The sequence below is a fragment of the Parasteatoda tepidariorum genome, chromosome 11 (assembly GCF_982258835.1).
Source record: "Parasteatoda tepidariorum strain Cologne lab strain chromosome 11, Ptep-v5.0, whole genome shotgun sequence".
Lineage (NCBI taxonomy): Eukaryota > Metazoa > Arthropoda > Arachnida > Araneae > Theridiidae > Parasteatoda > Parasteatoda tepidariorum.
Genome location: NC_141765.1, coordinates 5,998,603 through 6,014,744, shown reverse-complemented (window position 1 = coordinate 6,014,744; position 16,142 = coordinate 5,998,603). Strand labels below are relative to the sequence as shown.

General features: G+C 28.7%; 1 protein-coding gene across 4 annotated transcripts in view; it reads right to left on the bottom strand.

The window, feature by feature from the left end:
- The window catches only part of LOC122270917 (glutamate receptor 1), a 573,804-nt gene that overhangs the window by 465,543 nt on the left and 92,119 nt on the right, over nt 1-16,142 (bottom strand). Inside the window, exon 1 of one of the 4 annotated variants that reach the window (XM_087154570.1) lies at nt 15,066-15,183. The exons of 2 other annotated variants lie outside the window; for them this stretch is intronic. In XM_087154570.1, the coding sequence (XP_087010696.1) occupies nt 15,066 (1 nt within the window). In that variant the 5' untranslated portion in view covers nt 15,067-15,183. Of the gene's footprint in view, nt 1-15,065; nt 15,184-16,142 lie in introns of those variants that run through there. One more of the 4 variants, XM_087154571.1, reaches the window with a different exon arrangement.

Sequence of the window (16,142 nt, the reverse complement as noted above, 5' to 3'; positions counted from 1 at the left end):
AAATGTCTTTGTTAAAGAATAAGCGTAGAGAGATTCTATTTTGGGAATTCAAGGCTGAAAACATACCATTGAAATATAAATAGATTTATATTTCAAGGGAAGAGTTATTTTTAGAATCGTTCCCTCGTTCACTTCCATATAAGGAAGCAGAAATGATTTTCCTTAATGCGTAAGGATACAAGGAATGTACGAATGTGCCTTTTTACTTCAAATCTATGTTGGTATAAAACGTAAGAGCGCATAGTTTTGCGTGTCCTTTTCATCATAATGTGATCCTGATAAGCTGTGCCGGAATTGTCCGGAGTCTTGTCCACTCCCCCTCCCGTAGGGAGTGTGGACGTCAACTGTCAGCAATACCAGCCAACATTTAATAAACCTGTTTAGAACGTCTGATGGCTTATGACTGCAATTATTTCAAGCTAAATACAACACTAATAACAGGGTTGGAGCCCTGTTATTACATATATATATATATATATATATATATATATATATATATATATATATATATATATATATATATATATATATATATATTAAACAAATTAACATGAAAAACATGAATAAAATAAAAAACTAAATGGTAGAGAAACAAAAATGGTAAAAGCAAATAGTCGTTATCAAGACACATCTAATTGCCATAAATGCGATATTTCTGAATAAAGAATAATTATCCTAAGATAAAAATTATTCTTTATATGTGTCGATATCGCAAAAAACCTTATGTTGTAAAAAATCATGAAATCAAAGAAAAATGTAAAAAGAAATCAAACTTACCGGCGTGAATTAAAACGCGGTTTAGGTTTAAAAGTACAATAATAAAACAGTTAACAAAAATCGCGAAGATGTAAAATATTGGAAGTTGTGCTTATAGCTTGAATCGAGTAAAATAAAATTAAAAAAAAATATATATTTGATCGAAGAAGAAGAAAAAAATTTTTTAGTAAAATAGTAGTGCTGCCATCTATGAGAAAAAATTAAAAATTTAAAAATTGAAATAATAATAAAAGTGTTTAACGAATTGATTAAATTAGCAGACTAAAAAGAAATCATTCATAGGGAAATTAATTTAAAAGTCAGTCTGTACAATTGGATAGAAAGCCGTTTATAGACTTTATCCTTCATTCAAAAAACCTTACATAATTTTACAGATTACACATATCCATCTTTCATAGGGTGACTTATTTAAAAATCAGAGCCTGCATGCAGGAATAGAAAACCGTTTATAGGTTTTATCCTTCATTCATACAACCTTACATAATATTAAAGTATACACGTATCACCTGCATTCATTTGGGGTGGTTCTTTACGAACCAGAGCCCATTCCACTTATACAAAAATAATAAATAAATAAATAAACTGTTTATTATACTGGACAATTAAAATTAAATGAATTTTAAGAGGCTACAAATACTAAAAAGTAACTAAAAAATATTTAACTAATCCAGTACAAAAGGTCATACATCCAAACTATTCCGTCCAGTGGCTTTAGGAATAGTTTATCATAGTTAGTTCCTACCTTGAAAAAATCAGAGCTCATTTTTAAAACAGAAAAATTAAATAAAAATTAAAAATTAATGTACCAAGTTATTTAAGATATTTTTAAAATAGAATTTAAGAAATGAACTAGGAAAATGGCTTTTAATTAAATTGTTTTTATATATATCAGTATCTAATAAAAGCTCGTTATAGTTAGAATTATTCCTGTAAAATCTATAAATTTGATTGGCAATAATATTAGAAAAAACCTTATTGGCTAAGTTCGAGTTAAAATCAATGGAACTGAAAATTTAAAATCATTTCTTTTGTCAAAAAGTTTAAATGTAATATTTTTATCTACATTAATATTAAGAGTCAAATCTAAAAAATTTGCTGAAGAATTACTATTATTTGTTTTATTAAGAATTAATTCATTTGGATAAATATGTTTTGCTAGAATATCGAAATCATTAAAATTAATAACTAATAGATCATCAATGAATCTGAGAAAGAGAGAATTAATTGGAAGATTAACATGTGATTTTACAAATCTATATTCTTGTAGAAAAAGAAAAATATTGCAAATGTTAGTACTAAAATTATTTCCCATTTGAATACCATTAATTTGTTGAAAAAGGTGGTCATTGAAAAGAATATAATTGTTGTTAAGGTTAATATGTACTAGAAAGTTCCAGTTACCCAGGCACAAGGCCGGCTCCTTATATCTATATAAAAACTACGACTCTTCATATATTGTTTTTAGAAATTCAACAAAATACGAAAAAAATTGGCCGGCAACCCTTAGGAAAATTTGCCATAGATAAGCCTATGGTAATCTATGGCAACCTATGGCTACCATAGAAATTTTTATGGCAAGATGCCATACGCCTATGGTTACCATAGAGATTTGTATGGCACAACCCCATAAGCCTATGGCTAACATAGAAATTTATATGGCAAGATACCATACGCCTATGGTTACCATAGAGATTTTTATGGCAAAACCCCAAAAGCCTATGGCTACCATAAAGATTTGTATGGCAGTATACCATAGATCAATGGTAACCATAAGGATTTGTATGGCACGTCACCATTGGCCTATGGCAACCACAGAAATTCGTATGGCAGTATACCATATGCCAATGGTAACCTCAAAGATTTGTATGGCAGTATACCATAGAGAAAAGCTGATCTAGATCTCCACCAACGAAACAACCTCAACGAAACCTCAAAAACATCTTCTAAAAGAAATAAATATCCATTATTTCACCCCGAAGTTAATTAAATTCAACATGTAATCCCGCAACGCATTCCTGGTGAGTCTTTTCCGGCTTCCGGGTGGCCAATTTTCCTATTTTTGAGTGTTTGAAATCCGATGTTCCATTCTTTTAGGCTTAGAGTATCAGACCGCCATGTTAACATGTCATCCACTTCAAGTGGAATCTTTCGCTAACTTTGGCGACTTATTTTAATATTTTTACAATCTCATTCTTGGTCAAAAACATTTTATTGCAAGCGCCTATGCGATTATTTTCCTGAATTTATTAAGTTTTTAATTTCCGGCAGTCTGGTACTTTTAGTATCTGTATCTTTTTAAAATATGTCGCGATTGGGTATAGGTTTTTGTTATGTTAAATTTTGCCATTTGTTGACTTTGTACACTTTAATGAATATCTTGCTGTTTATATTTTTATCTAAATTTTTTATATTTCTTTCCCCCAACTGTTTCTGATTAAACGACATCTTATTTTTATTTTATCCCCTCCCTCTGATTTTATATAAATTTTTAAAGTCACATCACTTTTCCATTATTAATGGTGTTCTATTCCCCAAAGCAATTTGTAAACTATCTTCATGATGAAAAACGCGGTTAAGTGCTTATGATCAAGCCAGATCATCATTTCTTTAATAATTAAAAATTTTTAATTCTTTTAACTGGTTCGGTGATAATTTCATTTTATTGCTGTCATATATCAATATCAAAGTTAGTGTTTACATTCTCATTAGTTTTTTATTTTAATTCCACTTAGGTTCTTGCAATGCTTTTTTACAGTATCTTACATACGTTAGGGCTTTATATTTTTATTTTGTGTTTAATTTTTGCTTGCCATTAAATTACTATCTTACAACTAATATTTCTTAACTATCCCTACATATATTTGTACAATGTTCTGTTACATATTTATACATAGCTTAGGGTCATCACTTAACTAGATTTGCTGGATTACTGGTAGAAAATTATTTTGCTTCAATATTATCAACGGGACAGTCCCTGGCCATATCATCTGCTGCTGTTACCAAAAGTGCTTTTAACAATTTAATCGTTCCTTAAGTTTACAACTTTTTCGTCATAGCGATGCCCTATACCCAATTCATTTTTATTTACTATCCCTGACCAAATGTCAATTTGTCAATAGCAATTATTAATTTTACCAATTTTAATCATGTCTTAAACATGTTTTGTATTTACCAATGTTTCTATATTGCGTTCTCTTTTCTAACTGTGCTTAACACAACTCAACATAAATTTTCTGAGTTTTATATCCCTCACTAGTAGGGGATCAACTAATTTAGCCTGTTTTCTATTCTTAGCTTTTCATAGTCTAATACCATCTTTTTCATAGATAAAATTTTGTTCACATGCCACCATTGGAAGCACAGTTACATATTCGGCTTTTATCCAGTTTGGTCTATTTTAAACTAATTTCGCTTCGACCACCGGCCCCACTCTTTATCTTTTGAGTTTTCATAGTATTTTATTGTTTTAGTAGTCTGTTTAATTTTTAGCTTAGTATCACATATCAAAATTTAAAAAAATTTCATACTCGCTCCGACCATCGGCCCATTATTTAAATTTGCTTTCTTTTAGGTTCCTCTAATATCTGACGCTTATCTAACTAATTATGATACCAATCAATCAAATTACCGTTTTTTATACTCGCTCCGACCTCCAGACTCACTTTCCATTTTCTTGTTTTTTACAGTTTTAACAAATATTGGTTGCCTGTACTCAATATATTTTGCTCCTAATCAGCATAACCAATACTTTCCCCACTCGCTCCGACGGCCGGACCCATTTTCTAACGGTTAGTACTAACCATTTAAAATTTATTTGAATAAGAACAGCATTCAGAAAGGATTCTGCAAGTGAAACAGGAGAAGTTTGTCACAGAAATTTTTTTAAAAAAAAGCTTTCTGGATATATATTTATTCTAAAATTATTAAGTTTTGCATTTTTAATATCCGTTGCGAAAGATTCTTGTAAGTAACTATTTTTTGATGTATGATAAAATATCAACGAGAAATGTTGCCATAGTGGCAAAGGTGTACCATAGCCTATGGAAAAATATTTCGTCATAAGCTGTAGCACATCGTAGTTTTATGGCAAAAATTTGCTACATAAAAAAATGCCATAGGATATTCCTATGGGGTTTTGCCTATGGCAAAATTTTGCCATACACTTTTGCCATATACGTATGGCGAAATTTTGCCATATAAAAAAATGCCATAGGATATTCCTATTGGGTTTTGCCTATGGCAAAATTTTGCCATACATGTATGGCAAAAATTTGCCATAGGATATTCCTATGGGGTTTTGCCTATGGTAAAATTTTGCCATACACTTTTGCCATATACGTATGGCAAAATTTTGCCATACACGTATGGCAAAATTTTGCCATAGGCAAAACCCCATAGGAATATCCTATGGCATTTTTTATGGCAAACCTATGGCAAATTTTCCTAAGGGAATAAATTTTGTTCCGGGTCCTTCGTTCAATCATAGGTGTAGTCTTCCTCCACTGCTTTCGTACATCCGGCATACACACGCATCAAAGGAGTACTTTTTCTAACCCCAAGAGTAGAAGTTATCGAAATAGAAGTGTGCAATCATTGGACGAAATCCTTATTGTTTGTTAGGTTATGAATTTTGAGTAAGCGTATGATCAGGGAACACTTTTATGATCATTAAATAATGGTAACTTAAAAACAAAAGAATATATTCGAGAGTTGACAAAGTAAAACGAACTTATCTATGTGAACACCGTGAATTAATCGCCAATATGGTCTTCATCTTGACTAGTTAAATTATTATTCAAAGTTTGTCCTCTAGAAAACAAAGCTACTACACAATCGGGATACTTGGTCCTCCTGGGTTAATCCCACTCACCCTTAATTCCTAGCCGCAACAGTCCTGGTGAAAAAACAGTAATTTCTATAGACGTCATACAAATTGTTTTTTATTTTTTTAATTTTTTTTTAATTTTTATATAGCATTTTAAGGAAAATTCTTAAAACAAGGGTGTCCCAGTCAGGGTCTTGCGACCTTAGTCCTATAAGCACTTACATCATGAAAAAATTCTACAAATTCAAAAAGGCTTATGGCATTTTATTTAGTATTTATTTAGTATATAATTAGAAAAGAAATTAATTGCAAGATTTTCTTTTACATAATTGCATCTGTTTTCTTTTATATAATTGCATCTCTGAAAAATTTTGCATCTCAATTCTTCTTAACAGATGACGCTAAAAAGACTTGATGGAATTTTTAGAATTTTCTTAATGAGTATATTTCCAAGAATAACTAACCATTAATGTCAGAAAATAATCTTTTAATTGGAATATTGAATTTTTATGGCTTTTTGTTAAAAAATGATTTCCAACTTCATAAAATTAACAGGAGAATCTATTTTAAGCTATGAATTAATCTAGAAAGACAAAAAAATATTTTACTTAAGAAATATAAAATTATTAAAATTAAATAAAAAAAAACTTTGAAAAAATAGAAAATTAATAAATTAAAAATAAGAAAAATTAACAATGAAAATATATAATCTCGTCATATCCAAATATAATCGTGTGAGTTGACGGTGAGATTATAACTTTTTGTAGTCAGTCACTTTTTCTAATTGCTAATTAATTAGATTTTTATTATTTTTAAGATTTCAATAATAATACTTACTTTTCTTTATTTAAAATCTATATATATATATATATGTATATACGCAATAGTTAAAATATAAAAACTAATAAAAAGTGGAGAGAGAAAAATATAACACGTTATTACGATTAACTTACGATAAATGAGTTAAAAATATATTTCTCTAAGTTTCCTAAGTCTAAGTTAATAGAGTGTAATTGCAAAAAATTTTAGGTACTGAAGTTGAGAACTGATCAGATTGGTTTGCTGCCTTGGATTTTCCCAAAAATTGGGTATGTACAAGTCAACAACATATTAAACTGGATAAATCAAAAGATTGATCATAAGAAAATATCATGTGTTAAATATAGCATTTATTATAATGCTTTCTGCAGAATTTAATAACATTTATCATATTTTATTTGTTTTGCCTGGAGGATTTTCTTAGTTATGAAACATAATCGCGTTTATTGCAAAGTTAAAATGTTTATTCGTTAGTTTCCAGGGATTTACATGGATTGGATTTGCACATGGCAACAATTATGTTTATCTTGAAAACTGGAAAATTGTATCTGGAGTTTAATTATATTTGTTGAATAATTTTTGTTTTTAATTTGAATTAATAAAATTAGATGATTTTTTTTATTTTTTGGATAAATAATTATTGAAATAAATTCTTCTAATTCAATTAATTTGATTAAGATTGGCATTTATGTGAGTTCTATTGAAAAGTTTCAGAATTCCCTGCAATTACTTTGCTTTTATTACTCTTTATTAATGATGCTGCAAATAGAGTAAGGCTTTAGAAGGTCTTTAAACACGGCTTTAGACCTTTGTTAAACTTGAAATACGCTGTTTGTTCACATTATTAGTTTTTTGTTTTGCTCTACAGAAAATTCGTAAATATATTATATTCCTGTTCTACATTCTAATGTAGACGGTTGGAACTTTCATTTTAAAATTACTCTAAAATAACTGGCTGCAGACTGCTCATCCAATTTATCACAAATCTTACGATAAAGAACTCTTTTTACCTTTACGGTTTTGAAATCATTTACAGTTAGTACGGTTAAAAAACCATGGATGCACAACTATTAATACGCAACTTAAAATACTAGACTTTTTGTGTTCAGCTGCTTTATGGTGCTGCCATCTATTCGTGAATAAGAGTATCGTATTTCAATAGTCCAGGTTCACCAATTTGGGAGTGCAGGATGCGGGAAACTCATGTGTTGAAGAGAATAAAGAAAATAGTGCAGTGTCAGAGCTGGGACTTTCCGTTTCCCGTTCTGTCTTCCTTTATGATATTGACAGATTTGCCCACTCTGTTATAATATGTAACCAGTTCAAAGAACTAAGTGGTTTCATTATGTGGGCCTAGTTGGTGCTATAAAATTCAATTTGTAACCGTATTAGGTGAAAACAATAAATAAACGGTTTGGAGAAAATATTGCGGTGTCAACGTTGGAAGTCGAATACTGTTAATTAACAGTTTGAATGCCATCTTATTTAAGGTTATCTGACTGATTAGTTTGACTATGGTAAAATAACAAATAAATATTTATTTAAGCAGTTTTTTTAGAAATTTCTAACACTGTAGTTGTAGAAAGACTCATAGATTTTAAATGTTATACATTAAAAAACTGTTTTTAATTAATATAAATATCAAATACTTGTTAGAGCGGCAAACAAGACTAATAAAATTCAAAACTATTCCGATTAACGATTCTAATATATAATTTTTTTGTAAAGGGAAATAAATTTGTTTCTTATTCGATAATGTAATATTTTTATACATTACCGAATAAGAAACAATTTTATCGTTTAGAAATTATATCATGTACAGACTTTTCACAACAGCACGTTTGTCTTAAATAGCGTAGACAGAAATTAGAAAAAAATCAGAAAGTTCAGCGCTCTCAAGACAAAAATAATAATAAGAAAAATATCCTAACTAACGACAAAAACACTCTCGATTCTTCTGTTAGACCACACCATCATAACTATTTAGTTCAATGCGTAAGTAATCGTTAACCAATGCTATTGTTTTTCTCTTTACCTCCTCGTGGACAGTCTATTTATTTTCCCATTCAAGTCGTCTTTGCTTATTAAACGGTACATCAGATTTCCTTTTAATATCGATGAATTCATAAAGTCATGTTTTGGTTCATAGCTCGATTTTTCAATTCTTAATATCCAGTTTTAAGCAAATGTTTTATTTATTATAATGACTTATTATACTTGCGTCTATGTATTTACTTCCCTTCTTTTTGATTTACTGCGTTGCATTACCACGTTGCTTTACTATGTAGCTTCCTTATGTGAACTTTATTACGCTTTCTTAATACGTTACGTAAATTTTCTTATTCTGTTGAATTTAAGCCCGTTCCAGTGAATTATATTGTTTGATTCTTCATTTCCAATTATATTTCGATTGACATGCATTTGTTTCATTAATATGGTATGTTATTGTGGCTTAATATTTTTATGTATGTTTTATCTTTGCTTGATCATCTTTGATTTTGTACTTTTCCTTTATTGCTTTGCTTCACTAAGTTTTTTTAATCTTATTTTGTTGATGTTTATACTTTAAACTTGTTGCTTCTAAATCACTACCCTTAATTTCTTAATTCATATATATATATAGAATCTTTGTCGAAAATGAAGTAAAAATGCATACATATTAAAGCTTGAAAGTTAAGCCAGAAAGAAACAAATGCATGATTAAAATTAATCGAATCATTAGTGAAGAAGGTGAGATGAAACATATAAAATCTATTTTAACTACTTCATGGGCATTGGAGCAGTTTTTAGTAAAAATCCTTCTACTAATTTCTTCTTTTTAAGCGCATGATGATTTAGACAAAGCTCTCTTCTCGTCGGGTGCCCTTTTTTTTCTTCTTAAAGTTATTTTTTCCGTTTATCATCCCGTGAAAAGGCTTGCTGAAGTGAATAATACGAATAGATTGCAAGCATATTTCACCTAGAATAGTCTACCCTGAATTGAATGCAGGCTGAATCTAGTCTCATATGCCCGGAAAATGGAACGGACTCGGGGATTTAACAATTCACAGAGTGGATTTGCGTCAAATCTGCTTTTAATTAGCAAGAATCGGCGATTTTTTACTCATTCTTCTTCGATGGCTCTGTATTGTTAGATGCCAATAAATGTTGTTTAGTGTCATAGTTCAACAATAAAATCGTTTATTTATTATGGAAATTTTTTGCATCTTATAATCTTCTGAAAATTCAATTGTTACTTTCATAATTGTAAGAATTAAGTCATAAACCACAATTCAATGATTTTTATTCGATTTTTTGATATGGACTCTAAAAGCATATATTAAGGGTTATCATTCCGGAATCAATAAACATAATGATATTGCATTCTATTTCTTGTTTCATCACATTTTCTCCTTGTTTTGAACTGTGCGTTGCTCCATTCTCGCTCAGAAGTGTTATTAATACGGAAATCAAATATAAAATAATAGTTAATTAATTGATTTTTTTCAGCATAGTAACCGGTAGTTATTTCACTATGCTATTATTTCTTCTTTTTATAGCAGACGTCTCTCAGTTCTATATTAAATGTTTTTGCAATCAAACTAAGAAGTGTTAGTGGTACTGATAATAAAAAAATAATAAATATCTTTATTACTTTCATATTTGCCCACCTTCACCATATATTAAAAAATTAAGTTTTTGTTTCTTTCATACTTGAGTGTTTAATGTTAGGTAAGGTATTTCCATAAAAGTGTGCAAAAATAGTTTGAAATTTTCGTCAAAACATCACTATTATTATATAATTTCTCTAAAAGAAGTTTAAATTAGGTAAAGTCATAAATATTATAGTAAAACTACAATTTATAATAATTATCAAAAATATTTTTTTGAAATATAATTATTTTTAGCATTACCAAAGAAATACGAGATTTTTTCTCTCATCTCAAAGAGAAACTCGTGACCTAAACATATAATCTTTCATCCCTTTCTAAAATAAGCATTATTTATGTATTTTAATATACACGTATTTTTGTTTGCTTAATTCAGGTAAAACATTTTTTCACATACACGTGAATAATGTACGACTTCAGAAGTACAAGTCAGAATACTTCTGAGAAATAGGAAAAAATTGGCCGAGTGCCAAAGAGATATTCTGTCATCGTTTTTAAGGCATATTTTTTTACGCATTTATTTTTTACCTATAATAACCAAAGCTATATTTTTCATTTTTTTAAGAAAAGAAACAATGAAATATTGCAATTTTTATTGCTTTTTAAAAAAGATTTCTGGCTAACAGTCACAAAATTGATTTAAAGTCCTTTCATTTCATGCTCATTGTCAAAAACGTTTGTCTGAAAAACTATTTTGAAATGAAGAAAATACTAAGAAATATACTAAGGGCAATGAGCTATTTAAGATGACTTAACTCGTGTGCAAACTATGTCATCTAACAGAAGAACTTTTTTTTAATCTTAAAATAATAAATAGACAAAAAGGTAGACAAGACACCATCTGCATCAAAAAATATTAATTAGAACAATTCTCTTGTTCTAATTAATATTTTTTGCCAGAAAAGCCGAAGTACCGTAGCTAAAGCGCTAACTATGCCAAGTCTAATATTTAACCAACCATAAAAACGAAGAATCCTGCCAACCACATGAAAAATACTATTTAGAACAAAAAATTAAGACCAAAAACGTGAAACCACAGCTCCAATTTTGGTGCAGACCATGCCATCTGTCCATAATGGAGACAGGTCTTAAATAGTAAATAGACAAAATCTAAGAAGAATGATACAATCAGAAGTCCAGAAATCAATAAGAAAGTGCACTCTTTTTTAATAATCAGAAAATTGTGAGAATTGAAAAGTCGCTATATTTATAATCAAAGTTTCGAAAAAATGGCTTTTAAGTGCCCATTGATAGTTTTATATCTATCTTTATTTCAAATCGATACTTGTAAGTGTCTCTATTAACATTACAACAGGTCAGAGAAACAGATTTATACGTTCTTGATTTTATTACACATAAAATATGCATGCTTTTGAATTTTACACTAAACCAATTAATAAGTATTGTTTTTTTTTTAAAGTTTTTTATATAATGTTGGAAGACATTTCTTTAAAAACTTCAGTTAATATTTCATAAAATATCCATTCTTTTTTCTTTGCACGCTTTTATTATGTATAAAAAGTATTTTTTTTTTCATTTTATTTCACTTCTTTAAAAACTAAGGAAAATGCAGTTTTTTTTATTATTTTCATATTTTAGCGACGAAACTTGCACTACAGATAAGAAAATCCAGTTACAGTGATATTTAATGACAAAAAAGAACGTCACTGCAAAAAATTTACATAATTACGTTTACAAAATGAGCCTACAAATAATTTTTCATTTCGTAAAGTGTGATTTTTACGGAAAACTGAATCATTATTAAAATATTAGATCAAACAATTATTTTATTTAAGTGTATAGAAAAATAGTAGCCAAAACAAACCTAATAACAGAACCCCAAAAAGATTTTGCAATATCAAAACAAAAACATCATGAGGATAATGCTCATTTGTTTTATAATATGGAAAACGTAGAAAATTATTTTAAAACCTTTCGTTACAAGGCTTTTTATGAGGAAATTCGGATAATAGTGCAATATTTGAAGGAAGAACGGTTCAAAGAAAAATGATTTTGTTTATTTGTGAAATGATTGGTTATTCTTTTTGTAATACCAAGTTTACAATAAGCTTTGGAAACTAGATTATTGGTGTGATGAAAATAATCCAAATTGGATTGAAAAGCAACACACAGTTCGAAATATCTTGAACCAAATGGTGGAATAAAAATTTTTTGTTATTTTTCCGCATTCAAACTAAGCAGTCAAATAACCATAAATACCATGATATTCAAACTGAGAAAAACCCTTCATACTGCTTTCACCAAATTCGTTAAGCAACCAGACTATCATCGTACCAAGTACGCCGATCTAATGAAAGGTTCGTTGAAGCTAGGTATTTATTTGAGCCCAGAGGACTAATCTGTTAATCCTATGATTTTATTTTTTATCCGTCGTTGAACAGCCGACCCAATTTTCGGGTGTACGACTACTAATGTTCAACTCCGTAGCCTTGTAATTTTGAACTAATCCAAAAGACAAGGAAATTCCTTGTACCCCCAGAGGTATTGACTTGCAATGAGAAAATGGAGGACTCGACGGTTTTTTACTACACGGGGAGTCTTCGGCCGGTGGGAATTAAACCCACGAACTCATGGAGGTTTGAGTCCCAGCGTTGCTACCAAATTAGTTTTTCTATTCCCTTCAACACATTGAGAGTTTCCAGTGCAACGCACTTCCTTTTTTGTGACCTTACAATATGATAATCTAACTCACGCATAGATGGTAGCACCATACAGCTGCTTAACACAAAAAGTCTAGTATTCCCCATCTCTTACAATAGATGAAACAACCAGATAAAAGAATTAATCCGCATTCCACTGTTCATTTTTTTTAAAACACAACTCAACCAGAACCTAACTCTAATGCCCATTACTTAACGAAAGCCCTAAATGATGTGACAAGATAAATTTCTTAACCGTTTTGAAACTAAGCTATCTGTAAATGGTTAAGAAAACATATAGTTTTGCATCAATGGTTTTTTAAACATACTCGTTGTAAGCAGTTTCAAAACTATAAAAGTAAAAAAAATATTATACACTATAAACTTAGCTCTAATAATGTCCAAACGGTTTTCAAGTTATAGTATTAATTATACATAGAAAGTTAAAAGTTAAGATTTGTGTATATATGTGAAAAATAGTAAAAACTTTTTCAATACTTAGATCTGAACGGTTTATATTATACCTATTATATAAGCCCTCTAGGTCTTGCAACAGCAAATTGGCGATCGAACACTTCAAAAAATTAAAAAGTCAACCAATTATTATCATAATAAAAAGTAACTTAAATAAATATCAAGATTAAACTGTCATTTTACACAAAATTAATCTCCAGAGAAAAGAGCAAAAACCACAAACAAAACCATCTTTAACAGTAAAATGTAGTCTTTCTCTTTGTCCGAAATTATTATCTCTTTTTTGCTAAATTTTGAGAAATAATTACGCAATTTAAGATGTTATCTTTTAAATTATTCTCTCTTTTTTTTTCAAATACTATAGCAGAAAATTAGACAAGCGTAATTGCTGATATCTTCTTATACATACTCATTAAAACAAAAGATAAGAAATGCTGTAGTTTTAATATATATATATATATAACTAAACCGTTATTATTAAAATATTCTAGGTGTATACGAGTATTAAGCATTCATCAAGAATTGAAAATGCCGCTTAATTAAGCTAAAGGATAAAGATTTTGCAGCTATTTAAAATAGGCTTATAAATCCATTATGTAACTAATAAAAAAATTTCAATTGTCTGGTTTATTATTAAGCATTTTCATTATCCAATAATGGGAAGTTAGATACGTTTTGTTTACAAAGGCTTTATCAATAATTGAGTTAATTATTACACTGCGAAAAAATTATGGTTTTCATGCCTTATTTTCCAGAAGAAGTTTTCATGCCTATTTCTCACTAAATTTCCAGAAGAAAACTACCTTTTATTTGGTAATTTTAAGACAGCCAAAGCTTTTTCTTTAGTGAAATTGTAATAGATCTTATAATACGCATGCCATTCTTTGTGAAATGTTTTAGAAATGACTATACTGTGTTAATTGGAATTAAAACTCGTAATTTTAAAATTACATCATATAACTATTTCTATTATTATTTTATTTCTAATTAATTTTTTTTCCTTTTCTTTCCAAATCATTTATTTTCCGAAACTATTTCTCAATCACAAAAAAGGAGCATTCTTTGAAGTGTATTAAGCACGCGAAACTCCTGTAGTTTCGATTTTATGTGGTGGATAGTGCTATTTAATTATTCTATGTAAGTTTCCCTTTTTGACTATAAATACTAAAACATATTTTCACAATTCGAAACTATTGTGCTTATCTTAATGTTATTTCCATGATTTTTTTTTTAAATAATAGTTCAAGATTAATTTTTTTAATCTTTTTATTCAACTAAACTCTTTATTAATGTACAATTTTTGGGCATTCAAAGAAATTTGCAAGTCCACTTAAAAGCTTAAATGAATCAGTCAAGGCAGGAAAGATAGACTTTTAACTTATTTTGAAACTTTATGGTTACCTCTGCTCTAAATATTAAATAATTCAACTCATTATATTCTAGCTCTAATTTCTGAAACAAAAACCCACAAAAATATGTCGAAATTTGAAGCTTTATAGTATTTATTTTAGCAAAAATATTTTTCTCTTCTAGAATACTTAAAAATCATTTTTAAATGTGGAAAAGCTTAAAAAGCACTATTACACGAATTTCAAACGAAAACATTTGATGTAAATTTCGACGCTTTAAATTTATTTAGATTTAAGATTCGAATATTTTGGCTGCATCATAATATCTATATGTATATAGGATATCCAAGGTTAAATATTCTATGAATGTTTGGTATATTTATTGTATGACAATTCGTTAATGTTTTCTACTAAGCAGTTTTATGGAAATAATTTTGAAAATACCCTCTTAATTACGAAAAGCGACAAATTTTATACACATTGAAAAATATTAATTACAAGACAAACTTACTTGCCGATTAAACATACTCAAAAAATCATCTCATTTTAGTTCAATTAGACCTGTCTATCAGTTCCGTAACCATAAAAATGGACTTATCGCTGAACGTCTGAGTAGAACATCCCTAACAAGATAATTCCTATCACGCTTTCGCACTTTTCAAGATAAACGTAAATATAAAATAAAATGTTAAATCATCAACCAAAGTTCCTAAAAGTAGATATAAAAGTATCATTAGTAGAACATATTAATTTTTTTTATACCTTAAACTTTTGTTGGAAATAAAAATTTTTTTTATTCTACTTTTTATATGTTCCGATTTATTTTCCCTAAAATTTATGCCAAATGAAAATAAGGCAATGAACAATAATCTAATTTAATTCAAAATACTCTAAATAAAGAATGAATTGAGGCATAACATGTCCCAAAATTTATGCAAGAAGTCAATGTGATATAAAACACATGCTTTTAATTAAAACTCGTACATATTTCGTTGAATTATGAAGTACACATTACTACGTTATAAATGGACACTAAAAAAAAAGGTATGATCAAAACTACCAGAGTATGGGAAAATTTACAGTGTCTCTGGCTCTTTAGGAACACCTAAAGCTCGACACTTATCACCGAAGTCAATTAGTAAATTAACAATTACATATGGTTTTATAATCTGTGACATAAATTTTTAATTTTATCACAGATTATAAGACCATATGATTTTAAATTTTTGATTAATGGTTTTTTGCCTCAGAGCATAACCATTAATTCATTTAAACAAATTTTTCAGTTTTATATTTTTTTACTAAATGTTCACACATTAGTAAGTACCAGAAGTTTATTAAGAACCAGAATGTTTTGGTAATGCAAACAGAAAAAAATTACTAAATGAATATTTCAAATACCGCATGTTTTGGTTTAAATTACGAAAATTATGTTTTTTTACCAGTACTGTAATTTTACAAGAATTTATTTCTTCGTGCATGTTATGAGACTTCTCAAGAACGTATTTGAATGATTTCAAATTTGGCTGCTAGCAAAGAATTGGATAAAGCATTTCATGGTGTAGATAAAATCGTTTTTGTTACTTTT